The sequence below is a fragment of the Lissotriton vulgaris genome, chromosome 6 (assembly GCF_964263255.1).
Source record: "Lissotriton vulgaris chromosome 6, aLisVul1.2, whole genome shotgun sequence".
Lineage (NCBI taxonomy): Eukaryota > Metazoa > Chordata > Amphibia > Caudata > Salamandridae > Lissotriton > Lissotriton vulgaris.
Window position 1 is genome coordinate 29,790,440 of NC_141694.1, and position 27,256 is coordinate 29,817,695.

Consider the following 27,256-nt stretch of genomic DNA (forward strand, 5'->3'; position numbering starts at 1 on the left):
GATATGAAGCGTACCCTTTTTCATGACATTTCATTCCTTAAGTTTACCTCCCTTCTTTTGTATCCATCCTTTTGTTGGTCAGTATAAGGTCAATGGAGCGTTTTCGTCGTACCCAAAAACAACACCAAAGACCTCTTCGCTCTGCTTCCAGAATATGTGTCTTCCAGATGCTACTTTATCTTTCTACAGAACAAAGAATGTGTTGAGCCAGAGAGCTTTAAATCCATGCTGGGTCCTCTGCTCAGGGCATGAAAGTCCCCAAGCCCACCGGCTCCCAGTGAAGAACCGGGTTTTAGAACCCAGCGGCGCCAGGGGCACGCCCAATGTCTTCGGGTTCACCTGTCTTAGAATACAGAGACACGGGATACTTCTCGGTGACGTCAAAGATCAAATTTATTGGCTGCAACCAGGAACAGAAGTCTACGAAGCACAACATGGGTGGTTCGTCAGAGACTGTACAATTTTTGTATTGCGAGACATCGTCTTTTATGCCAAAAATCACATTCCTGACTAGCATCAATTACTTACGAACTGTCCAATCACACAGTGACATTTCAGAAGGTATCGCATAACGACAAGCCCACTTTCAGTTGTCCAGCCCATCATCAATTACACGGGAAAGCCCAACATTCTTGCTCGGACAGGCCGGACAAACCCATAATAAAAGGACCTCAACCCAAACCGTAAATAGGCCATAAAAGAAGGAACAGAAACAGATGAGAAGCAAGATAGAAGGGTGTGTGCATGTACCATAAACTCAGCAATGTTCTGCTCTTCGATTTCTATCCTGACCAGCTGCCGAACAAGGAACTGGCTCAACAAGATTAGCTTTGGGCAATGGAGTCAGTTCGCTCAGGTCACACAGAAGACAGCTAAAGGTGTACGTGTCCCAAAGACTCACTCGGCCGTAGTCCTCGGCCTATGTGAGGACAACCACAAAATGGCTGCCGTACACAAAATGGAACCCGAAGGTTCGGAACGAAATCCCTAAATACACAGTGTATCCATCAATCAAACATGACGAAAAACACTCGTACATACTGCACTCGTCATTTGCGGTTCGCTGATACCAAAATCGTCACGATACAACGACCTTTATTGAACGGTTTCAGAATCACGGAACCTCAGACCCTCCTTTTGCCTTTACATAGGCAATAAACCCAAACTCATGTCAGTCTGAATCCAGGTCTATATTCATCAGATCATCAAGATGTTGCTGTAGCATCATCCTATTACTTAGTAACTCTCTCTGGACAGGTCTCCTCGCACACGAAGTAGCACAAAGGCCACATATAGCAGGAGCACACTGTACGCAAAGACAGAACAGGAAAAGGATAGCTAAGATCATCCCAATGACCATCAGAATCTTCCATCCCCAGGTGGATAACAATCCCCAAAACCATCCCATTAACGACCAATCTCCTTCGTCCACATGTACAGACTAGGAGATCTTATGTAGCTTGGAAATGGCTTGGTAGACTGTCGGAGCATTGTCTGGAATGAAAACGCAGCAGCTCGATTGAATCAATTTACATACCCCTCCTTTATCTGCAAGTATGACATCTAACGCAACTCTGTTCTGAAGAGTAATAAGGCGATCCGACTGGAGCTCAGCAGTCAAGTTACTAAGGGCACCGGCAGTTCCGACTATGGTGGACTCAACCACTCTCATCAGTTGTCGTATGTTCCTGCTGTTAGCCATAGGTCCCCAAAATGGCAGAAAACCCTTCAAGAAATCATCTAGTCAAGTCAAGTCAAGTCAAGTCAAGAGATTTATATAGCGCGCTACATACCCATAGGGTCTCAAGGCGCTTGAGGCAGGGTGGGGGATTACTTGTCGAATATCCAAGTTTTAAGTTGCTTTCTGAATGCTAGGTGGTTCTGAGTAAGGCGAAGGTGAGTGGGAAGTGAGTTCCAGGTTTTAGCTGCCAGGTAGGAGAAGGATCTACCTCCCATGGTGGTTTTGTTGATGCGAGGTACAGTGGCAAGGGCTTGGTTGGAGGATCGCAGCTGACGGGAGGGGGTGTAGAAGGACAATCGTGTGTTGAGGCATTCGGGTCCAAGTTCGTAAAGTGCTTTGTGTGCGTGGGTTAGGAGGCGGGAAGTGATCCTCTTATTTACGGGGAGCCAGTGGAGGTTTTTCAGGTGACCAGAGATGTGGTCTTTACGCGGGATATCTAGTATGAGCCTGGCTGAAGTGTTCTGGATGCGTTGAAGTTTTTTCTGGAGTTTTGCGGTGGTACCGGCGTATAGGGTGTTTCCGTAGTCCAGGCGGCTCGTGACCAGTGCGTGGGTGACCGTTTTTCTAGTTTCGGTGGGGATCCAGCGAAATGTTTTTTTGAGCATGCGAAGGATGTTGTAGTAAGATGATGAAACGGCGTTGACTTGTCTGGTCATCGAGAGTGAGGAGTCCAGGATGACGCCCAGGTTCCGTGCGTGGTCCGTCGGGATGGGTGCTTTTCCAAGGGCCTCTGGCCACCAAGAGTCATCCCAGGCGGAGGGGGAGGTGCCTAAGATGAGGACTTCTGTTTTGTCTGAGTTCAGTTTCAGACGGCTGTGCTTCATCCACTCGGCTACTTCTTGTCCTGCAGTTTCTTCCTTACTGAAGACACCTCTAATAACTCTCGCCTTGTGGTAATCTGCCGCAGCTGTATACGTAGGAGGCAACAGGAACGAGACAAAACATGTGCCCGAAAAATCAGGGGGCAACCATGTGTACTCTCTATCGTAACAGACAAAATAAGTACCCTTAGCTGCTAAAAACGATGGGGAAGTCTGGGACGCAAAAACATACGTCTCAGTGCAAACACTCTTCCCTAACTGAGATCTCGGATTCTTGCCATTACCTTGCAGACAGTAATGACCCTGATGGGGTACAATCCAGATCGGAGAAGGTCTTTTTGCTCGCTGGTTCTCACTCAGACTAACTCCATATCCAGTAACGTTCCATGCAATATATGCTAGTGTCTCATCTTTCGGGATAGTCTCATAGGAACTAATTCCTCTAATCATATCTACTATACCCTTAACTAGAGCACTATTCTTTGGATTGTCCTTCACAGAATGTAGGGGGTGGACTTCACGAGCATAGATGAACATCGTTCTGTATGCCCACACAAAACCATTGTAGCTAAATGGCAGGACCAGGTAAGGAATACCTTTTATCAGTAGTATGAGGCATAAGACCACACACCCAACAATTAGTCGTGTTCACTACTAGCTGGTGTTGGTGCAGAAGTTGAACAAAAGAGTTATTAACAAATTCTAATCTTCTAATGGATTCATGTTCAGGCAGAGGGTGAAAAGAATGCGAAGAAACAGTAGGAGGAGGCATAGGTTGTGTAGTGGGTGCAAACGTCACTTGAAAAGAGAATATAATATATCCCATCAGAAACATCATTAAACTAAGTAGCATAAAAAGACACCATATTAAAAAACATTTTCTACTCCTGATATTACACATTTTGTTCATAAAGCTCATTCTTTCAACAGGTCTCTCCATCTCGAAAAACTCCATCCTCTAACCGTGCTGTTCGCGGCAGTTGGTTCGATTCACTCAGTGTACCTCTGAATGTCCTAGGGAAGGCCCTAGAACAAACCAGAACCGTCGACCTTGTGTCTACACAGCAGTATGCTCTAAGTTTTTATACCGCAACCCTACAGCTGAACCCGGATGGCGTTTCGAAAAACAAAAATCAGTCAAAACAGTTCCTCGGAGGAGAGAGCATAAATTCAAAAATAGCAAAGAAAAGAATTTCACTTTATTAGTCCCACGACTCTTGGTCGCAAATTATAACGGCCTTTACCAGGCAATGTCTGATCGCAGAACAAAAGTTCAGGTTCAGAAGTGTCCAAGCGATTTGACGGAGGCACAGCTTCTTGCAGAAGATCGTCGCTTTCTCGCTCAGAGTTTGTCCCAATTAAACATGCATTGCTAAAAGGCAGAAAACGAGGCATGGTTTCAGTTTTAGAGTCTGGAATACCTTTCTGGACCCACTGGTCGTACAGCAGAGGCAAAGGGGCCCTCTTACAATGTACGCTGTGGATCCAGTTCTTTTTACCGCGCACTTGCACTGCAGATCGTGTAGATAATAGCACCAAGTAGGGTCCGGTCCAGCGGGGCTGATCGTTCTTTGTCTGCTGAAAATTCTTGACCAGAACCCAGGAACCAGGATCAATGGCGTGTCCTGAATCTTCAGAAGCCTGAGGCAATGTCTCATGAACCTGTTGGTGTAAAACACGCAATTTAGCCATCAATTCGTACAGATAATCAAGGAATACAGGGGACTCAATTTCGCTGAATTTGGTCGGCCTCGGCACTCCCCATATGTTTGCTGGTCGACCAAAAACAACTTCATAAGGACTAAGTCCCACTCGTTAATTTCTAGTCATCCTTGTTGACAAAAGTGCTAACGGCAAAGCATCGGGCCATTGTAGACCGGAGCTCGCCTGAATCTTGGCCAGTTTTAACTTAAGACACTCTCTTTCCTAACCTGGACGGCGTTGCTGGATTGTGAAGGCTCTTTAACCCACGCCTCGCGGGACCCGCTCCGCGGGTCCCGCTTCGGACATCCCTTGCCCGGTGCTTCAGTGGGGCTTGTGTGAGGCTGCAGGACTGCAAGCAGTAACCGGGACTCGCATTCCCAGGAGTCCCAGTGTCAGTGGCCGAGTCACCTGGCCCCGCTCTCCCTGACCGCCCCGCCCCACCTCCATCAGCTGAAAAGGGGCAAGAACTCTCTGCATCGTGGGACACTCTCTTTCCTAACCTGGACGGCGTTGCTGGATTGTGAAGGCTCTTTAACCCACGCCTCGCGGAACCCGCTCCGCGGGTCCCGCTTCGGACATCCCTTGCCCGGTGCTTCAGTGGGGCTTGTGTGAGGCTGCAGGGCTGCGAGCGGTAACCGGGACTCGCATTCCCAGGAGTCCCGGTGTCAGTGGCCGAGTCACCTGGCCCCGCTCTCCCTGACCGCCCCGCCCCACCTTCATCAGCTGAAAAGGGGCAAGAACTCTCTGCATCGTGGGACACTCTCTTTCCTAACCTGGACGGCGTTGCTGGATTGTGAAGGCTCTTTAACCCACGCCTCGCGGAACCCGCTCCGCGGGTCCCGCTTCGGACATCCCTTGCCTGGTGCTTCAGTGGGGCTTGTGTGAGGCTGCAGGGCTGCGAGCGGTAACCGGGACTCGCATTCCCAGGAGTCCCGGTGTCAGTGGCCGAGTCACCTGGCCCCGCTCTCCCTGACCGCCCCGCCCCACCTCCAACATCTCTGCCCATTGGCCTTTTGACTTACAAATACGGGGTTCTTACGCTGCGCGGGAGCGCGCGGGAGTGCCCGGGGCTAAGACCGGGCAAAGAGCGGGCCGTTTGAGGCCGTTCGAGGTCTTAGAAGTCTGGGCTGGGCCACGTCCCTTGGCTGCACGGCTGTCTTCCCCCTTTCATGTGAGTTAGCGTTTTGTTATTTGTGGTTTACCTTCCCTCTGTTCGCTATGTGTACACGAGCCACACGCAGCAAAACTGCTAGGGGACTCAGTAGACCTAGTGGGACTTTGGATGACTTTCTAACAAAGACCAATTTGGCTATAGATGCCGAAATCAACAAAATGCAACACAGGGTCTCCCTGGAACTGGATGCTGCTCGGAAATTGTCCCTAAACATTGCTTCCTCGAAGAAATCTTCACTAGGCAACTTTGCTTCAGCCCTTACCCCGGAGCGCACAGCAGGCCCCCGCCCCTTGCTCACATTGGCAGATATACATCATTGCCCATCTTTGCCCCCATGTGACCAAGCGGAGGATCTTCCATCAAATCCTCCGGAGGAGGTCGCGCTACACAATCTTGTAGTTGGTGTCAGTCCACAGGTAAAGAATAAATCGCCTAGGGCGGTTACAAAGGTTAATAAAAATGCTAAAAAAATGGCGCTTCAGCAAAAGAAAAGCTTGGCTAGGTCTGCATTTGCCCGTAAAAAGGCCAAAATTGCAAGAGCCCAGTTTTTTAATTGCCGACGCCAATTAGGTGCCTCTGCTTCTGGGGAAGCAATTGATAAAACTCATATAGATTTGCATGCTAGTGCTACTAACCACGTCCTGGAGGGAAATGGGAATGTTGAACAGGTTGAATGCCTACTTGGCTCAAGCAAAAATGGTTCAAGGGAGGGAAGACTGAGTGAGGTCGGGTGGGATAAGAGGGGTGATGAGGAATTCGTACAAACTGTTTGGGATACTCTCAAGAAGTTACTTACCCCCTTGGAACTTAAACTTTCCAGAATGGAAAATCATCTGCTTGAGATGGACAGGACTATTGTTACACTGGCCAGTCTTAGTCTCAAGCAGATGGAAGCTAGATTCTCACAGGGAGAGGCATCCCCACAACCTTTAGAAGTAGATGCATCTGATGCTCCTTCCCTGGGACCCAAACCTGTACCTATACCTAAACCCCGCACGAAAATAGGGAATAGTATCATCCCCACCCCAAACGCTAGGTCTGGCCCTGCTAAAGAGTCTTCAGCGCCAGCCAAACCTAAGCACACTTCCTCTCGTGCTGGGGCTGACTCACATTCCCAGCAGATTACTGCACGTCCTAAACCTGTGCCTTTAGCTGATCTGCAATCCAACCAGCCATCCCTCAATACCCAGCCACCTCTTGCTCTTGATCCTAACAAACCCAACTTCCGTGGTGGCTACATCGACTTACCACCGGAAGCTACTCCTTATGTCATTGTATTGGCCGGTGTACCTACCCTCGATCCACTAGTAAAAGAGGACCACTGGTCCCTCAAAAACAAGGTATTACACTGGCTTAATATAAATAGACAGCTGCCAAGCCACCAGAGAAGCCGTGTACTCATGGTGCGAAGAGTACCATGGGTTGGACCGAGCCACAAATCCATCTTGGGCGACTGCATAGTGGTGACCTTTGCTGATCCTCACACTGCACAGCACCTCTGTTCATGGGCCCCTAGCAAAGATGATCATACTGTTGTCGTCAGACCCCTCACTTTTTTTTACCCTCCTAGAAATCAGCACAGGATGGGTGGGACTTGGACAACAATTCAAAAGTCCGGGAATAGGGGTTTTAGGAATGGGGGACTTAGTCAGAGTGCCTGGTGGCAGGGTGCCCCTACGTCTAATATGTTCGGTTGCCTAGAGGAAGTTGACTGACTCGGGGGGTGAACCTAAAAAGGAAGCTGGCAGACCCTATCACGATCACCACGAAAGGTTCTAGTGTAGCTTGTCTAACGTTGCCAGTGGATCAACAGATAACACCTGCTAATGCCCCTATCCCCCTCCCGGCTGAGGTCGTGATCTTAGCTCAGCCTGTAATCCCTAACATTAATAACCCTGCCAACGAAATCAAAATAGCTTCCTGGAATATAGCGGGTCTCCGGGGTCGCCTGGAAAATGATGACTGGGTAGATTACATCTCATCCCATGACATCATCTTTTTCCAGGAAACCTGGTCAGTTGCCCCATTGTTTAGACTTGGCTATCTAAACTTCTATAAACCGGCAATACAGGGCACGAAGGGCAGGGCCTCGGGTGGTCTCACCATATGGTTAAGAAACAGTATGGGATTCATTGCTAGAGAAATAGCGGGGACGAATCCCGATCTTCTTTGCATATCCTTAAGCAGAGATAACTGCACGGATATAATCCTTATTAACATCTACGCCAGAGGATGTCAGGGTGGTAGAAAACAACCAATCATTAATGATTTGGAAGAACTCTTAAATGAGCACAAAAGCGATCAGCTTACAATAGTGGCTGGTGACTTGAACTGCTCATTTGAACCGATCCTGAACCTTGCCGAGGATGTTAGTTTAGAAGAAGATTCCACCTGGAATATTCCCCCGCTATCAATTAGCAAGGGCGTTAAGGGAACAGAGGCCGCCCTCGACTGGCTTGGGCTCTGCCTAGAATGGGGACTCCGAGCAGTGAATGGTCGTAGTATTTCTTATAAGGAGGGGAAGCCAACTTTTGACAATGGATCCTGCACAAGTCGTATTGATTACATATTAATCAATATCGAAGCTTGGGCTTCAGTAACTGACATGACTATAGACACCAGGCCAGAGAGCGATCATTATCCTCTCTCACTATCACTCAAGGTCCCTGGACTAGGGCCACCTCAGGTGGAATCAGACTGTCTTACATCTGACCTCGCCTTGTGCGACAATAGAAGACGGGTCAAATGGTCCAGAGTGATAGCTGATCCTGAGCTTGTCAATCAGATAGAAGAATTGGTCCTACACACTAAAGATAAAATGATAGCACCCTCCCTCAATGGCACGCCCAAATCTTACAATGTTGACCTTCATGAGGCATGTTTTGCGGCTATCAAGGAACTGCTCACCAGGCCGCGCCGAAAAAAGAAGGCAATGCAACCTAAGGGCTGGTATAACAAAAATTGCAGAGAAGCCCATGGCATCCTTATTGCTGCGGTTAAATCTAGAAATATTCTAGATATTAGGGCAGCGAGGCAGGCTTACAAACGTATTATCTGGGAAGCAAAAAGGGATTGGGATGACTCCTATTGGCTTGATCTCCTCCATGCATGTGAGACTTCCAACCAAACTAAGTTCTGGGAGATAGTCAGGTGGGGCAGGGGTACGGACTCACTATCCCCCGAAAACCATGTCTCTGCAGCAGATTGGGTTAAATTCTTTTCTGCTTAATTCATTAACCAAAATGTCCCTCAGTTGGCAGAAGGTCCTCTATCAGGGACCGCATTAGCCTCGTATGGGGATAAACTTATTTTTAGCAGGTCGGATACGGAATACGCACTAGGCTCCATTCAGTCTGGGAAAGCACCTGGCATTGACGCAGTACCAGCTGATCTTTTTAAATTGAATTTAGATCTGTGGGTCCCTTATATAACAATCTTAGCAAATTCCATTGCAGCCGGGGAAAGGATACCGCAGTCCTGGAAAGGGGCTGAGATAATTCCGGTTTTTAAGAAAGGGGATCGATCCTTACCTAAAAATTATCGTCCCATTAGCCTGATCGATACCATTCAGAAAGTGGTATCACAAATGGCCCTAGCTAGAATTCAGGGGTGGATGGAGCAAAACAGCATACTCTCCCCCATGCAGGCAGGGTTTAGATCAGGCACCAGTACCCTTGATCAGGTGTTTCGTCTAACCATGATCTATTGGAAGGTGGTTCTTTTGGGCGGTGGTGTCATCTACGCTGCTTTTGTCGACCTTCGGTCTGCATTTGACCTGGTTCCCAGGGCTAAACTCTGGGATGCCCTGAGAGACATGGAACTTCCTCCTGAGCTACTAGATCTGGTTAAGCGCCTTCATGAGGATAACTTTGCACGTGTAAGATGGGGCAAACAGGGTCAGGTGACCGCTAGCTTCCCTGTCGAACGAGGTGTCCGGCAGGGTTGTGTGCTGGCCCCTACCTTGTTTCTCCTGTTTATCAACCGGGTAGTCGCATTCTTTAAAGACACTAACACTGATGCTCCTACCCTGGGGGGGTCAAAGTATCCCATGTTAATATTCGCCGACGACACCCTGCTCCTTTCAAGGACCCGAAGCGGCCTACAGGCTGCTCTAAATAGATTTTCTGAATTTTGTGCCATAAACGACCTCCAGATCAATGCTGATAAGACCAAATTTATGGTTTTTAACAAAAATAAACCCATCTCCAGTTCATTTACATTAGAGGGTGTTCCAATAGAACAGGTTAAAGTCATGTCTTATTTGGGCGTGACTTTGGACCACCAACTTACTTGGAAACCCCAGCTGGAGGTGCTAACTCTTAAATTTGTTCGCCTCACAGGATGTCTGTTAAAGGAACAAAAAAAACCCCTGACAAAACGCATTTCACCTGCGCTAAAAATATATGAGGCCAAGGTGAATGCGGCTACCCTGTATGGAGCGGATATTTGGGGATACAAAGGTTTGCCGGCTCTTATCAGTGCTCAGAACAAGTTTTTTCGGAACCTAGTGGGGCTCCCCCAATCTTCCCCCATTACACCATTGCTTTTAGATTTAGGTTGCAGACCGTTGGATGAGATGAGTTTCTAATGCACAAGATAACCCCATTTCTTGAACCTTATTGGGACTTGATATGCAAAACACTTGATCGCAAACTGTACCACCAGTTTCGAGTGGGAACATTGCCTATCAAGTCATTTACTGCAAAGTGGGCAAAAAACCAAAGTAACAAATGCCCCTTCTGTCCTGATCAGGTAGAAAGTCTAGGCCATATATTCTTTGCATGTCCTGTGTATCGATTACCTAGACTTAAATGGTTGAAACCAATTTGCGAAACACTTAACTGTGGAAGTAGTCACGCAGACCTGCTCAAATTAAGAGACTTACGCACTACCAAATCAGTGATTTGCATTGCAAAATTTTTGGGTTGGCTGTGGCTCATTCGCGCTAAGAAACTGTAAATTGCCTTTTTTATCTGTCTTAATGTTAACATATTGTTGCACCAAAATCTTTCTTTTACTCGTTTATGTATTGGGGGATCTAGGGCCAGATGTAGGTAAGTAACATTTACCGAATCTTAATTACCGAAAATTACCGAATTTTACCGATTCGGTAATCAAGATTCGGTAAATGTGAGGGGTTGGTATGTAGGGAATCCAGATGTTCCCTTTTACCGAATCGGTAAAATTCGGTATTTACCGATTCGGTAAATACCGAATCGGTAAAGCCTATTGATTCCTATGGGCTTCAAAGCCCATAGGAATCAATAGGCTTTACCGATTCGGTATTTACCGAATCGGTAAATACCGAATTTCACAAGGGTGCAGGGGGTGTCACTTTGACACCCCCTGGCACCCCCTAAACAGGCGTGGGTGCCATGTGGCAGGCATACATGCCCTAAGGGCAGGTCTGCCTGTCACATGGCATAGGTGTGCATGCACACATGTGCATGCACACCGGAATCGGTATTTCACCATGAGGTTTTATTTCATGGTAAAATACCGATTCTGTAAGGCCTCTGGGACTCAGAAGAGTCCCACCTACATATGTAAAATACCGAATCGGTATGAATACCGATTCGGTTTTTTACCGATTCGGTAACTTTACCGATTCAGTAAATATACCGAATCGGTAAACAAGGTCCCCCTACATCTCATTGACCCATTTACCGGTCGGTAACGGCCGAAATCGGCCGTTACCGACCGGTAAAGGCCACCTACATCGGGCCCCTAATGTACAATTTTACCAAATTTGGAAAATGTTTTTATATACATGTATTTGGTTGTCTTTTATGAATTTTTTATTCGAAATAAAGACTAATTGAACTGAACTGAACTGAACTTAAGGGTGCCATTATAGCATTCTACCAAACCAGCTGATTGGGGGTGATTTGCAGCGTGAAACTTTTGTCGAATTCCCAAGCCTTCACACACTCTCTTCATCATTTGACCCACAAATTCACTCCCATTGTCACTCCAGACCATTCTCTGCAAACCGAACCTTGGGAAAAATTCCTTAACAAGGGCTTTAGCTGTGGACAAAGCAGTATTATCTTTCAGGGGATATGCTTCTACCCATCTTGAAAAGGCACAAACAAGCACGAGTACATATTTCAAGTTGTTGCACCTCTCCACGTGGATGAAATCTAATTGCAAAGCCTCAAACGGATACGTTGGAGGTGCAAAATGACCAGCTGGAGTTGGGGTTCCCTTACCAGGATTGTACATCAGACAAACCATACAATTCTTAACCAGATTCTCTGCACACTTAGGAATTCCAGCATTTTGCCATACTGGAGCCAACAACTTACAAATCCCTTTCGCACTGATATGAGCCATTCCATGAGCCATCGTAACCACTGCAAGCACGTACGCATCAGGTAACAACCATCGCTGATGCTCTGACAACTCAACCCAACACCCATTCGTATCCAATTTAACCTTACTTTCTCTCCATTCATTCAACTCTTTCTCTGTAGCTTCAGCTTGAATTGACTTCACGCTCTCTATTGTATCTCCACACATACTTCCATCCGGAACCCATCCCGCCGGACCCGCAACATACATTCGACTCATCACATCTCTCGCCGTTTCTTTTGCAACTTCATCTGCAAACGTATTACCACAACCAACATCATCAGTAACTTTCTTATGTGCACTGCATTTCACGATCGCAACTTGCAACGGCAAAGTAAGTGACTCAAGAAGTTCATTCACCAACTGACCATGCTGAATCTTAGTTCCATGCGAAGTCAGGAACCCACGCTCTTTCCACAATCGACCAAAACTAGGAGCCACACCAAACGCATACTGGCTGGCAGTGTACACAGTCACTCGTTTTCCTTTCGACAACACACACGCTCTTGTCAATGCAATCAACTCTGCTGCTTGCGCTGAATTATGTGGGATACGTGCAGCTTCAACAATCGTATGCAATGTCGTAACAGCATATGCCGCAGTCCTATCACCATACGGAAGCTTGAAGCACGAAACCATCAACCAATAAGGTACCATCACACTTTGGAAGAGGAGTGACCCTAAGATCTATTCTACCTTTCGTTTCCTCCTCTGTCCTAAGAAAGCAATCATGCTGTTCAGAAACATCTGTCTCTACTGAAATCGGCAATAATGTAGCTGGATTCAACTTATTGCATCTCTTTATGTGCACATGACTCGCTAAGAGTGTCAACTCGTAACCTGACAATCGAGCACTAGTTAAGTGCTGTGTCTTTGTCCTATTCAACAAGGTATCCACTGCATGTGGAACCATCACAATCAACGTATTATCCATCACCAAACCAGCAGACTGTCGAATAGAGACAGCCGCTGCTGCTGTAGCTCTCAAACAACTCCGCAACGCTCTAGCTACCGGATCCAAAGTCGATGAGAAATACGCACATGGACGTTACTTATCGCCGAACTGCTGTGTCAAAACTGACAATGCACATCCCTCTCTCTTGTGGACATAGAGTGTAAAAGGCTTACTATAGTTGGGAGTACCCAACACAGGAGCCGAACACAATGCATCACGCAATTTTGAAAAACTCTTCTGACATTCGTCAGTCCAAGGAATAGGATTCGGAGTATCCTTAACAGTAAGAGCTATCAAAGGTTTCGCAAGAAGCGAAAAATTTGGGATCCACTGTGTACAATACGATGTAATACCCAAGAAAGCACGCACTTCTCTCCGTGTCGTTGGCACACTCATTTTCGCAATCGCTTGAATTCTTTCTGTGGTCAATCTTCTTCCCTCCTTCGACAAAAGATGACCTAAGTAGGTCACTTCTTGGCGGCAATACTGCAACTTCGAAAGAGACACCTTATGATGGAAATCAGACAAATGACGCAACAACGACAAAGTAGCCAAATCTCTTCATTGTCAGCAGCAACTAACAAGACATCGACATACTGAATAAGAGCAGCACCATCAGGTAAGGCAATCGTATCAAGCTGTGTTTTCAAAGCTTGACTATAGATGGATGGACTCTCACAATAGCCTTGAGGAGCGCGTTTGAACCGGAAACTTCGCCCTCCTAAAGAGAAGCCAAAAATATACCTACTCCCCTCTGCAATTGGGATGCTGAAAAAAGCATTCTTCAAATCAATCACCGAAAACCAGGTAGCAGAAGCTGGAATCAGTCAGTAAAGCAGTGATATCTGGCACAACTGGAAATTGCGGAACTACAATCTTATTCACCTCACGAAGATCTATCACAAACCTATACACAGGCGGTTGTGAAGAATCAGTACGTTTCATAACAGGCAACACCGGACTATTGCACACATTACCTCTCGTTTCTTCAATCACACCTTTCTCAATCAGATCATAGACAATCGCTAAAAGCGCTCTTTCACCATCACTGAAAATCCGGTATTGGGGAATACGTGGCAATCTAGCATTCGCTTTCAGCATCACAACGTATGGCAGAATCTCCAAAAGACCCACATCATTAGGACCAGTAGCCCAAAGAGAATCAGGAAGAGAAGACAATTCTGCCGGAAGTCGATCTTTAGATAAATACATCGGAGAGATCACTCTCTTACCCAATGTAAGCTGTACTCCTGAAGGAGAACAATGTAGCGTCGCATACAATCTTTTCAACAAATCCAATCCCAACAAGTTCTCACCACAACCTGTCGTCAGAATAAGGGGTGCGTCGAATTTACAAGGTCCAACAGAAAGAGACAAAAGACTAGAAATCGGATTACTAACTGGGGCGCCAGAAAACCCTACTGAAACATTCATTAAGCCAGACAAAGGTGCGCCAGGGAGTTTAGAGTGCATAATAGAACTCTTCGCAGCACCAGTATCCAAAAGAAAAGGCTCTGACACACCTGATGTAATCACTTCAACATAAGGTCCACTCTGATCTACTAGAACTGAAACAACTCCCTCTCTTTGTCTATGGATGTCCCAGCAATCATTACCGTCCATATTCTCACCTTCGACATAGTAGTCGTCCGCATAGTACTGAGTCGTCCTACCAGACGCACCATTCTGCTGATCAAAACTACTCATTGAATTCTGTGGAGGCAAGGAACGCGCATTCTGGGGGAACACACCACGTCCTCTACTTTTAGGAGCTTGCTGAACACCTCGACCTCTCACACCAGAAGCACCATTCGTGCGCTGTAACAAAACCGGACAACTATTCTTGAAATGACTCTCTTCTTTGCAATACGCACACTGATTAGGGCTTACAGGAAAACGCTGTTGAGAAGACTCGAACCTTTGCGAGTTTCTCTAATACTGCTGAGGTTGCTGATAATCGCGCTGATTATTATGAGGTGGATATGCTTACTGCAAAAGAACCTTGGTCTTCAACTCTTTAGTCTTCTTGTCGGCTCTATCTTTCTCATCCTTATCCCTATTCTCATAGTACTGTGCAGTAGCCAATATCTGTGCTGATGAAGAAACAGCCCAAGAACTCTCTGAATCCTTCAACTTAGTACACAAATCGGGAAGCAAATTATGCACAAACTTATCGACAAACAACCGTTTACCACCTTCCATACTCATGTCCAGACCACTATGGTCGATAAACGTCTCTTCAAACCTAGTGAAGAAATCAGACACACTTTCGTCTTTCTTCTGCTTGCATGCAGACAATTTGTCCCAGTTTACTCGCATAGCAGGCATTAAAGTCTTCATGTAAGTAATAATCCTACCAGGGAGTTCTGCAACTAAAGGCTCAGGTTTAGCACCACCAACTTGTCGGCCATCTGCGGCACCAATATTATTCCATGTATCACCTAACTCTTGCGCATGATCCGTATGACGAATCAATCCCCATAAAGGCTGAGGAACTACATTTCCAAACAACATGTCTATATCAGCTAAATTCATAACACATGAGTCTGCAGTCTGTGATAATTCCTTATAGTACCCTGCAGGATTTTTACGAGGATCAGGCAAAGTCTGCTTAAGGGCCAAAACTTCAGCTCGCTTCCATGGAACATGTACCCAAACATGCTGAAAATGAGCCGGTGCAGCTACAATACCAGCCTGAGCATTGGCCTGAACTGCCTCTTTCCACACCGGAGGAACCTCTCTCATTGGATATTGTCGCACTTTTCTGCTAACAGAAGGATCTAGCTCATACAACGACTGAGAAGGAGACTCACTCCTAAACCACAACAATGCTGCAACCGCTCTTTCAACGTCGAGACCCACTATAGTTCCCTTCGCAAATTCGGACTGTACACGGAACAACTCAGACGGAGTCTGTCCCAAATCACCATATTCTCATTCTTCACGAAGGAAAGTACACATTTTGTCAAAAACATACCTCTGCTTCGGTGCTTCCCATTGACGGAAGACATCCAGAACAGACTCTAAATTATATCTCAAAGAATGAGTAACCCATTTACGCGCTAAATGATCTAATACTTCCCGCTCATCGGGACCAGGCAGTTGGCTACGCAACTGTTTACGCGCAGAAGTAGGGGTCATACTCAATGACCCAAAGAGAGGAGATAAAAGACCAGTAACAGTGTCAGTCATTCTCTGTCGAACAGAAGGAGAAGTTGACAAAAGAACAGGAGACAAGGCAGACTGAGAGGAAACCAACGTAGGAACAGTATCAGGAGAAGTAGCAAGTACAGGAGACAAAGTCATAGGAATTGGAGGCGGAGCAGGTAGCAAAGTCAGCGGCCCTTGAGAAGGCTGCACCAGAGGAATAGGAGCCAACTGAAAAGGAGCTGGCGGCTGTGCAATAACAGGAGGCAAAGCAACCGGAGGTTGCGCAACTAAAGGTTGCGGAGGTGCTGTAGCACTCTGCACATAAGGGGGTGGCGAACTCAACAAATGTGACATCAAAGGATCTTTCTCAAGGTCCTTCGTTGCACCTTGCTGATGAGGTGGGAAAGCTGGATAACACTTATCGATCGCCATTTTACGTTGCCTGTGCAACTGCTCACTCACTTGTTCTTCTTCGTTATCTTTAAACTGTATAGCAGCCTGCATTTTCGAGATACCCTTCTCTCTCTTATTTCTCTTCGCTAATTTAATTTCTTTCTGTTTGGCTTTTTTTCGCCATAGGCGGAAAGAGTCAAACATCGCCGGCCGGGCTTTCTTCTTAAAGAGTTTAACTTCCAAATTATCTAAAATCTCTGTGTCATAACTACCATATTGGGGCCACTTTAGGACACCATCCTTCCTAGTATATATAATCCATACTTCATTATACGTGATGGGGCCCACGCCATGTTTCAAATAGAGCTCATAGGTCGGAGTTCCAATCGGAGGCACCGGACACGAGTCCTCCAATCGGGAGTCCCTATTACAACCACAACAAAATATCTTACCAAGTCTGCTAAGACCAGGCATCTTCGCTCACTAGTCTAACTTCAAACTTCAAGGGATTACCAAACTCAATAGTCTCGCAAATATACGAGTCCCTCAGCTTTGGAGCTTGCAAGTCCCAAATCAAAGATCCCATGGAATACCCAAAAACTAAGGACTGGGAGACGCTCCACTCATACTTAACTGAGGTATCGATGACGTTGCCAAAAGACCGTCTATCGTCTCTCTCTACAGATCATCAAAGGGCTCCAAGACAGGGCGACAGTCAGGGCAGCAGTCCTTCGTAGCCGTCGGAAAGCGAGGAACCTCGCAGCAAAGACTTTCGGACACCGACGACATACAGGGGTCGATGAAGTGGCAGGCCTTCCTCCAGAATTTTCACACGAAGCTCCTCACGATCTTCAGGCTTGGACCGGTACCACTGAAGTCCCTCCACGTTGGGCGCCAACTGAAGAACCGGGTTTTAGAACCCAGCGGTGCCAGGGGCACGCCCAATGTCTTTGGGTTCGCCTGTCTTAGAATACAGAGACACGGGATACTTCTCGGTGACGTCAAAGATCAAATTTATTGGCTGCAACCAGGAACAGAAGTCTACGAAGCACAACACAGGTGGTTCGTCAGAGACTGTACAATTTTCGTATTGCGAGACATCGTCTTTTATGCCAAAAATCACATTCCTGACTAGCATCAATTACTTACGAACTGTCCAATCACTCAGTGACATTTCAGAAGGTATCGCATAACGACAAGCCCACTTTCAGTTGTCCAGCCCATCATCAATTACACGGGAAAGCCCAACATTCTTGCTCGGACAGGCCGGACAAACCAATAATAAAAGGACCTCACCCCAAACCGTTAATAGGCCATAAAAGAAGGAACAGAAACAGATGAGAATCAAGATAGAAGGGTGTGTGCATGTACCATAAACTCAGCAATGTCCTGCTCTTTGATCTCTATCTTGACCAGCTGCCGAACAAGGAACTGGCTCAACAAGGTTAGCTTCGGGCAATGGAGTCAGTTCCCTCCGGTCACACAGAAGTCAGCTAAAGGTGTACGTGTCCCAAAGACTTGCTCAGCCGTAGTCATCGGCTTATGTGAGGGCAACCACAAAATGACTCCCGTACACAAAATGGAACCCGAAGGTTCGGAACGAAATCCCTAAATACACAGTGTATCCATCAATCAAACATGACGAAAAACACTCGTACATACTGCACTCGTCATTTGCGGTTCGCTGATACCAAAATCATCACGATACGATGACCTTTATTGAACGGGTTCAGAATCACGGAACCTCACCAGCTAGTTTCCAAACCTGGTGGTGTCAGCTCCCCCTTCTTTACCTCTTGCTCAGTCACCTCCTTGAATGCAAGTCTAAACTTTATGATGGTCTAAACACCCAGGAAAGTGATTGTCTCCCTAGAAAAGACAAAAGATCTCCTGGCTTCATTAACTATATCCGCATGCACCATCGCTGTGAGCTTGGATGAGAAACTGTCTATTCTTACCTGGTTAGACCACAGCGCATGTCTTACCATCTTTACGGCAGCTCTGGCCTCCGCGCTGCTCATGCCTACCTGTAGTCTCCCTCTCTACTCTTAGTCGGGGAGGGGTTGTTGTGTATAAACTTTGTTGGTTCTCCTACGCTTTATGCATCTGGTGCCACCATACCTCTCCCCATGGTCTCTTCTGCCCTAGACTCCTTTGAGGACCAGAGCTTCTCCCCACCCACCAGTGCCTCCATGGCCGATCACTGTCCGAGAAGGTGGAAAGACAATATATCTCCGCTTGATATTCAACCGTAAGCAAAGCGGGGAACCCCACCTATATCTAATGTGCTCGTCTCCTATCCGTTAAATCAGCCCTTTGCATCCCTGCTGTGTGTAAGTGGAGCTATTTTCGAATACTGTCACCCCACACCCCTTATAATAAATAGCCTCACAGCCCCTGAGTGTGGAGAATATTCTGCCCTAATCTCCACTGTGAGGGAATTTAGAAGTGAGGGTCTTACCTTCTTTACATCTTGTCTTTTCCCCATATATGCTCTCTTTCTGACTCTGTCTGTCTGTTTGTTTGACCATGGTTGAAGCTCCGCTCACTGTTCCTTGAGGCTGGCAAAGGACACAGACATTTCAGTGGGCATGAACCTGGCACGCTTCGTCGTGGCCTCAAGAGCCTGCACGAGTCTGGACCCACCACTCTCTTCTGCTGGCCACAGGGGGACATCGCTGCCATAGTTGAACACACAAAGGGATACTGGCAGTGCTTAATTTGAGCCGGTGGAGGCCATTAGCCCTCATTTCTGGGGTCCAGGACGTATTTTTCTACATCTATCATTTAACGAGAGCAAGATGGAGATACATGAATAAAGCGGAAAGACCGAGGGAGAGAGACTGACAAACCATCATAAAGGGAAAAAGCGGGAACCTGCGGGAGTGAGATAAAGGGGCCGGGAGTGTCTGGTAGTGGATTAAAGAGGCAGGAGTTGGTTGAAGACTGCCGGCCTTGGTATTCGGTGTATCAACATTTAATTGGGCTGGCGCCGGCTTCTGAGCAGAGCTTTGGGCACTCACACTCCCTCTATTACACATTAAGTACAGGGCACTGGTGTGTTGATTTAATCCCACCTCCAGTTTGGTTCATGGCTGTTGTGGCCGTTCCTGCTTGAGGCCGGAAGTAGGATAGAGGAGTGGAATCAACACGCAGCCAAACCATCGGCGCTCAATTGCAGCCTCTTGTGGGAGATATTTTGGGGACTTTAGTATGAGTTTTCTGCCAGAGGTTGTGTGTGTATTAAGAGCTTGAAGAAATCTTGATGACTGTTTGACCTAGGGTGCCCCAGGTTTCTCGGTGCTTGCTGAATTATGTACTATATTCTGAGTTTGTTAGGTTTGCTAGGGCGCCTCCCTGCACTTGTCTTCCAGAGCCACGTGCTTCAGGGTGGCATCCATACAGTGGTCAATTGACTCCAGGTCTTAGTTTCAGTTTGGCGAAGCCTCCGGGACCTTTAGTCTTGTCCCTGTTGCATTCCTGTGAATGATAGGGGTGCTCTGAATTCTTTCCATGGCTCTGGGTGTCCCAGCTACACAAGGGACTGGTTTTAGTGGCCTTGCTGTGGTGGTTCTAAGACCTCCTCTTCCTCCAGATCCACTCTGCTTTGTTTGTGGTTGGTATACAACTGACTCCCTGCTTGATTGCATTTTTAATACACCGACTATTAATTCAGTGCCCTGAACTGAGTTGTTGTACTCACCTGACCCGATAAATCAGACCTGGGGGTCTCCGGTGTTTATTAGATTTGGTGTCTGCCTTCTACTCAGTCTTTCTTCGGAGCCCAACATGCGAAATGCATTTTAGGGTTGTTAGGGCGTTTTCGTGTGTATTATGTTGCTTTTTTAGGGCTTTTGGGTCAATTAAGTAGGGTTCCCGGAGCCTGCGCACAGGGCATGTCCTCGTAACACCGGCAGCGGCGATAGGTACACAGCTGCTGCCGATTACCCAATCACACGGGGTATAAAGACAAGAACCTCACCTCTCCTCGTTGCCTCCCCTTCGGCTTAGGTGTTCGCCTAGGGGTACCGACGGAGAGGTGAGTAGCCAGATATTGATGCACACTGCCAAGCTCTTTGATCCTGCTGTCACTCCCTTTCCATGTTAAACTCATTTTTAGGTTATTTTCCTTGTAGGTAGATGCTAATTTTAGCCATAACCTGACAATTGAGTTCTTTCTTCTCCTTCCTTAACCAATGATTAGGGAGACAGTTCCAGGCTCACTTTATCTTGCATACTCCTACAGAGGTATACAGGACAGGGGTCATTTGCAACTTAGCCCCACTTATCTGGAAGTTTCATCCCTGAGCCATACTATATACATTTTTTCTTGGCTCTTTGAGGGCAGGGGTGTACAACCAACTGTATAACCTTAGTTTAGGCACTAGATTTCTTTGGGTGCTTAGTCTAGGGTGACTGTGCTAGCTAGCCACTAGTCATTAGTCTTGTCTATTAGTCAGTCTTTTCCTTGTCCTCCATGGGACAGTGTTCGGTAAGGACAGTCACACATTCAGTTTTTTATATGCACAGTTATACAACCTGACATTGACTTCAGACCTCTGAGCCAACTCAGGATTACATGGTATATCTTTATGTTCTGTGCACAGAGCGGGGCCTCAATCTCCGAGCCGTTGCCGGGTGAGGTGAGGCTTGACTCCCACATATTGTTGGGTAAGTCCTTTCATACTTGCTAGTAATTAATTTTCAGTAATGACTGATGGGTTACTTCAACCTGTATAACATGTGGCTGTCCTATTTGGGATTTGCCTAGCTGAGTCTATTTTTTGGTTCTGATTTTGTGAACAGTCTAGTATGATTGTAGAATGGACAACATTTCTGTCTCTTTTTTGTTCCCAATTTCTAGGAGCACTTCCTCTATCAACTCCTGATCTGGAGGACATGGTAGGATGGTCTATATGACCACACCAATATTTTCGGACAGGTCTTTTACAAACAATTTGGTCTGTCCTTTTTTTGTTTCACTTTTGCATAAAATGTATGAGTGTATCTTTGCAGTAGCAACATCTCATTTCATCTGGCCCTGAAGAATGCCGGTGTAGTTTCACCTTCGGCAGAAACATGTTGGCCTAATTTACAACACAGCAAAGCATTACAGTGATTTTTTTCACACTGTCATACACTTCTTTTTAATCTGGCGTCTTGGTGAATATCTTCAATAAAAAATGTTTTCTTTGCCTCGACCGCCATTTTAGATCACTTATTCTTTATTCCCTGTTTTGCACTGCACTTTTTCAGCACCACTTAGTGGCACGGACACTTTTTGATGGACCAGAAGTGTGTGATGTCTGGCTAATTTACTGGGCTTAGACTTACCACCCTGGTTAGGTGTCCTAAATGACGAAGCTCCGCCAAATGGGTGGGCTGATAGGATATCTTACACATATTTGTGTCTCGTGACCACTTGGCCTGGTTCAGTGCAATCCAAAAGGATCACTTCTTCAGGACCTCACTGACTCAGCTACGTTGTTTAACAGACCTTCCGACTCTTTATATGTGTTGTAGTTTCATTAGGGGTATTGAGTTTGGTAGGTCTATAAAGATAGTCCCCTTGACCCTCCTCAACCTTTGTTTTTCTCACTATAAATAAATACATCTTCATTCGACCTGTATACGTCCACAGAATAAATACATAGTACGAATAAAGAAGATCAGCGATTACAAAACTGGCTCTGCGGAATGCAATCTCTAAAAGGCATTTTTAAACAAAAGTGCTGATACCATGCTATATAAAACCATTTAATGAGACCTAAAACTAGCTCCATCAAAAATTACAATAATAAAATATGTAACAAAGAGAAAAGAGGTGAAACATTAATCAATCAATCAATCAATCAGGAGCTTATAAAGCGCGCTACTCACCTGTGAGGGTCCCAAGGCGGTGGGGAGGGGGTGCAGCTCCAGGTTCAGTTGAAGAGCCGGGTCTTGAGGTTCTTCCTGAACGTGTGCAGGTTCGGCGAGCGTCTGATGTTCACTGGGAGACCGTTGCAGGTCTTGGCTGCGATGTAGGAGAAGGCTCGTCCGCCTGCTCTGTTTCTGCGGATGCAGGGGAGTCTCTGCCAGTGCGATTTCAGCAGAGCGGACGTTCCTCTTGGGTACGTGGAAGGAGACTCTCTTGTTGAGGTATTTGGGACCTATGTTGTGGAGGGATTTGTAGACATGGGTGAGAAGTCTGAAGGTCACTCTCTTCTCGACGGGGAGCCAGTGGAGGTCTCGTAGGTGTTGGGTCATGTGCTCGTGTCGTGGCGTCCCTAGGACGAGTCTGGCTGCAGCGTTCTGGATGGTTAGGAGCTTGTGCAGCAGGGTTCTATTGATTCCTGCTGAGAGGGCGTTGCCTTAGTCCAGTCAGCTGGTTATGAGTGTGTGGATGAGTGCGTGGCTGACGGTCTTTCTGCATTTGGGGGTATCCATTTGAAGGTCTTTCAGAGAATGCGGAGGCAGTTGAATCTGGTGGAGGCGACGGAGTTGATCTGGCGGGTCATGGTGAAGGAGGAGTCGAGGATGAGGCTGAGGTTCTTTGTGTGGTCTGTAGGGGTGGGTGGACTCCAGAGGGCAGGGGGCCACCAGGTGTCGTCCCAGGCCGAGTTGGAGGGTCCTAGGATGAGGACCTCTGTCTTCTCTGAGTCGAGCTTCAGCAGCTGTCTTTCATCCAGCGCGTGAAGTCCTTCATGGAAGCCGAGTCTGGTGTCTTCAGGGTTCTTCATGAGGGAGAGGATGAACTGGGTGTTGTCGGCGTATGAGACTATGCTGTTGGAATTTACCCTTCCATTGTTTTTCTTGCCCGAATGGCCGATTTCAGAAAGGCCCAGGCACAGTGACACACTTCAGGCGAGCTTAGTGAGTGTAGATGGAGTAGGGCTACTCTACACCGTCTGAACCCTAACTTTATAGGCAAGGGTTTCAAGAAGTGCTTGCGCGGCAAATTGTGCAAATCACAAAAGAAGGTAAAGTGCTTTGATGTTTGTTCAGATTGGTTGTCACATGGGAAAGTGACACTATATTCTCCTGTAGGTCTGACTCACTTTTAAAACACCAGGACCAATAAACGGTACCAGCCCTGAAACAAAAAAGAAGCGATCGCTCCCATTGAGTAGGATCAAGTGTTAAATATATGGCTACTTCCGCTGATGCTAAAAATCTGTAATAGTTCAAGACTGTACGTTTGGGTAGCTCGTTTTTCACTCTTAACTCAACAGAGAATATGGTATCCAGAACTCCTGGGCCTCGGCATCTGTCCTCCAATCAGGCTGTCCCTCTGGAGGGCCTGGCATTTCAGCAACAGCAGAGGGTTCTGCACCTAGACTTCTCATTCGCCACCTTCTTGATTGGTGACAGCGGAACACCTTCGACCTTCCTCCAGAATAGGTTGATGTCCGCTTGGCAGCCAGGCATCCCTCGACAAAACCTGTATGCACCTGTTGTTGGGACAAATGAGTGGCTTTGTGTGGTACTTGGCAGATGGACGCCCTTCCAGGCAAAGTTATCTGACATATTATTTGTTTACTCTCTAGCCTGGCAAGGCATTGCTTAAATGGCACCTTCAGGCTTTTTTGTGGTTACCAGATCAGCCCTCATTGTTTAAGTCATCAGTTATGTGCTCTGTTTGAAAGGTTTACATATGTTTCCTCCATCTTCCTTCGTCTTGCCCCAGTGGGACCTTAACTTGCTCCTTGCGTATCTGGTGTGCACTCCCTTTAAGCCGCTTCATAACTTCTTTTGTAAGCTTCTCAACCTCAAGTCAATGTTCCTCATCACCATAACATTGGCACAGCGTGTAAGTAATCCTAAACAGCTGGTTTTGTGGACACAGGAATCTTTCCTGCCTAAAATTGTGATGCCATTCCACACAGTTCAGAACATCGCCTTGCTAGCATTCTGTGCCCCACCTCACCCCTGTAAGGAGGAGTGACTCCATCGCTTGGACCTCAAGAGAGCGCCAAGCATTTACATAGATCGTACTAAAGAACACCAGGTAGGTGATCAGCTCCTTGAGGTTCTCTGGAACATAACAAGGCAAGGCTGTTCAGAAGAGAGCCATCTCCAGATGGATCAAGCTCTACATTAACGTCGGCTACCTCTTGGCTACGAAGCAACCTCCGGAAGGCTGCAAGCTCCTTCTACCAGGGTCAAAGCTACTACCACTGCATTAGTATGTAGAGTCCCTGTCCTGGAACTCACCAAGTGGCTACGTGGGCATCCCTCCACGTGTTCATGAAGCAGTATTGTATGGACAGTCTGGTTCAGTGAGAGGGGCATTTTGCCCGCTCCATCCTGCAGGAGTTTATAGCTTCGGCCCATCCACAAGCCCACCTCCTCCTCCGAGGGTGCTGCTTTGGCATCTATTCACAAGGTGAGGAATGTGAGGTTAGAAGTCTGAATCAGAAGGATAAGGTGCTTACCTCTATAAGTCTCTTTCTGGTAGAGACGCCATCTAGCCGCAGATTACTCACAACCACCCCACCCTCTCCTTGCTGTGATTGGACTCTGCCCATTAACACCTTCTATGCTGGTGACGGAACCACTCCGTCACCAGCCACGGACGGGCTGTGCTAATGACGGAGTGGTTCCGTCACGGCCCGGAATGGCACGCCTGCGCGGCAGCGATTTCGCGCCTGTGCTGAGCGTTCCATTGATCGGGCGGGCCTGTGACGGAACCACTCCGTCACAAGCACAGCGCGCCCGAGGCGTGTGACGGAGCGGTTTCGTCACGAGCATGGGAGCACCGCGCGGCCCCCCCCTCCTTCTAGCGCTGCGGCAGAATTACCGCCGCAGCCAAGGGGTTAATAAGATCCCAATTCTAGGAATCTGCACGCTGGTCAAACCATTTTGCTTTTGGGGCTTTGCGTCTGGGTGCGAAGACACTCTGGAAAGCAACTGCCAGCACGCTTGAGTGGCTCCTATGTAGGCTCTGAACGTCCTTTCCAGAGCAGAGTGGCATCAGTGTAGAGCTGCACAGCGCCACCTACTGGTGCACAGAGGTACAGCTGAAAGGTTTCTGGGGAATATTTTAAAGGTGCGGAATCTGCAGCTAGATGGAGTCTCTTACAGAAAGAGCATTTCCAAAGAGAAGTAACTTATTCTACGAGCCCCTCCTCACGTTTCTTTCTGCCAAGATTGCAAGATGTTCTTCAAATTCATTATTCATCTAAAGCTGCTCTGCTATCTCTCTGGGATGGCTGCCCTCAAACTTGTCGCAGAGACACTGCTACACTATTGTATACTGATAGGTGGTCAGTCGTGCACTGCATTGAATAACTGAGATAAACCACTGTCTATGTCAAGCCCATGCTGTGAAATATACTGACTGACCAGCCCAAAAACAATGTCACTTTCTCAAGTTTTTTTGTTGTTCACATTTTGCAGATTTCAGAAAACCTTTGACCAAGATGCCAAGCAAGAGTCCATTTTTGAGAGCATTGCCCAGCCCGTTGCAGAGAGGTAAATGTAATAACTGTTTAATAATGATGTATTTAAGCCCTTAAACAGCACGTCCTTTAACTATTCGACGTTCTATGGCCTCAGTGCTCACATGTGTTGGTATCCCTTCTGTTCTCAAGCTCGTTCGTCCTTCAGTGCTTTATTATGGTGGGTGGAATAGAAACTGAAGTTGTAACTCTTCTGTTGCTGTGTGTTGGTGAAGAAAGACCACTGTAAATCCGCTGACCTGGGGAAGGTTCCCCTAAGAAGGTCAGAAGGTAACAATGGTGATTTATGACCGCGTTGTCTCTATGGAAATAAAGTCCACATATTGTTAATAAGAATAAAATGCAAAAATCATTTGTTTATTTTACCATAAAAAGTGCTTTTGAATAGACCTTTTCAGAAAACATTACAAAGTATTCATTTGTTTTTTAAACTATTTTAGGCAGATCTTTTTATCTAATGTTGCAAAAGATCTCTTCAGCGCTTCTTACTTCCTCCGATGCCTTTTGGGTCTTTCGGCCAGTCCCACTTGGGAGGCAGGGGAAAGACCAGACGGGCCCAGACCATGACACTCCGAGGTGGGGGTGAGGAGGGGGCGAGACAGAGCGGAAATGACACTGAGCAAAGTGAGGCTGCTAGTAAGAGGGGTGCAGGCTGCATCAGGCCATTAGGGGGATTGGGCAGGGGTCTGTTTTGAAGAAGGGATACTTCAACAAGAAGAAAAACACATGAAACCAAGACAAAATGACTGAACGTGGCTGCGAGTGGAAGGCCAATTTCAATTTCAAAATGCTTTATTCGGTATGTATGAATATAACCATATAGCAACAAACATAAAAATAAATACAGCATACATTTGTGTCAGTTTTGGTTTGCCAAATGCCTTAATTACTTAAATACGATATACATTTAACACCACATATCCGACAATCTTTAAAGTGCTTTATAGTGCATTTATCTACTAGTGTATGTGCAAATTTAGCAATATTAAAGTGCAAAATGAATTATATCATCCTTACAGATGTACAGCTTACATTGGAGCATACTTCTACTAGTACATGTGCAAAGTGGCAAGATAAAGTGCAAAGCGGCTATACCGTTCTTTCTGAATACAATATACAATAGCGGCACATGTCCGGCATTTTTTTAAGGTGCCTATTTAGTGCATACGTCTGGTAGTAGATGTGCAAATTAGCATAATAAAGTGCAAAGTGACTGTACCATCCTTCCCAAGGATGCAGTACACATTTAGCAGCATAAATCCAGATGCTCTAGGAATGTTTCTCACTACATTCTACTAACAAGACGTGTGCAAATTCGCAGTATAAAGTGCTGTAAGTGATATAAGTGGTAGAGGTATTCGATTTCTACATATATAAAGGGTTCACTATGCTAAGCAGTTTAATCAAGTGCTAAACTGTCAATAAAATTCATCATTGGTTCAGTTCATACAATAATTGATTTTCGTGCAAAAATACATTTTAAAATATAAGTGGCCACATGGAAACATCTGGGGTCTCTAA

At 46.6% G+C, this 27,256-nt stretch overlaps 1 protein-coding gene across 1 annotated transcript in view; it reads left to right on the forward strand.

Moving 5' to 3' along the window:
• Nucleotides 1-27,256, forward strand: part of KIF6 (kinesin family member 6) — a 1,537,786-nt gene that overhangs the window by 94,419 nt on the left and 1,416,111 nt on the right. Inside the window, exon 3 of the mRNA XM_086925888.1 lies at nt 25,674-25,748. Within this exon, the coding sequence (XP_086782014.1) occupies nt 25,674-25,748 (75 nt within the window). The remainder of the gene's footprint in view (nt 1-25,673; nt 25,749-27,256) is intronic.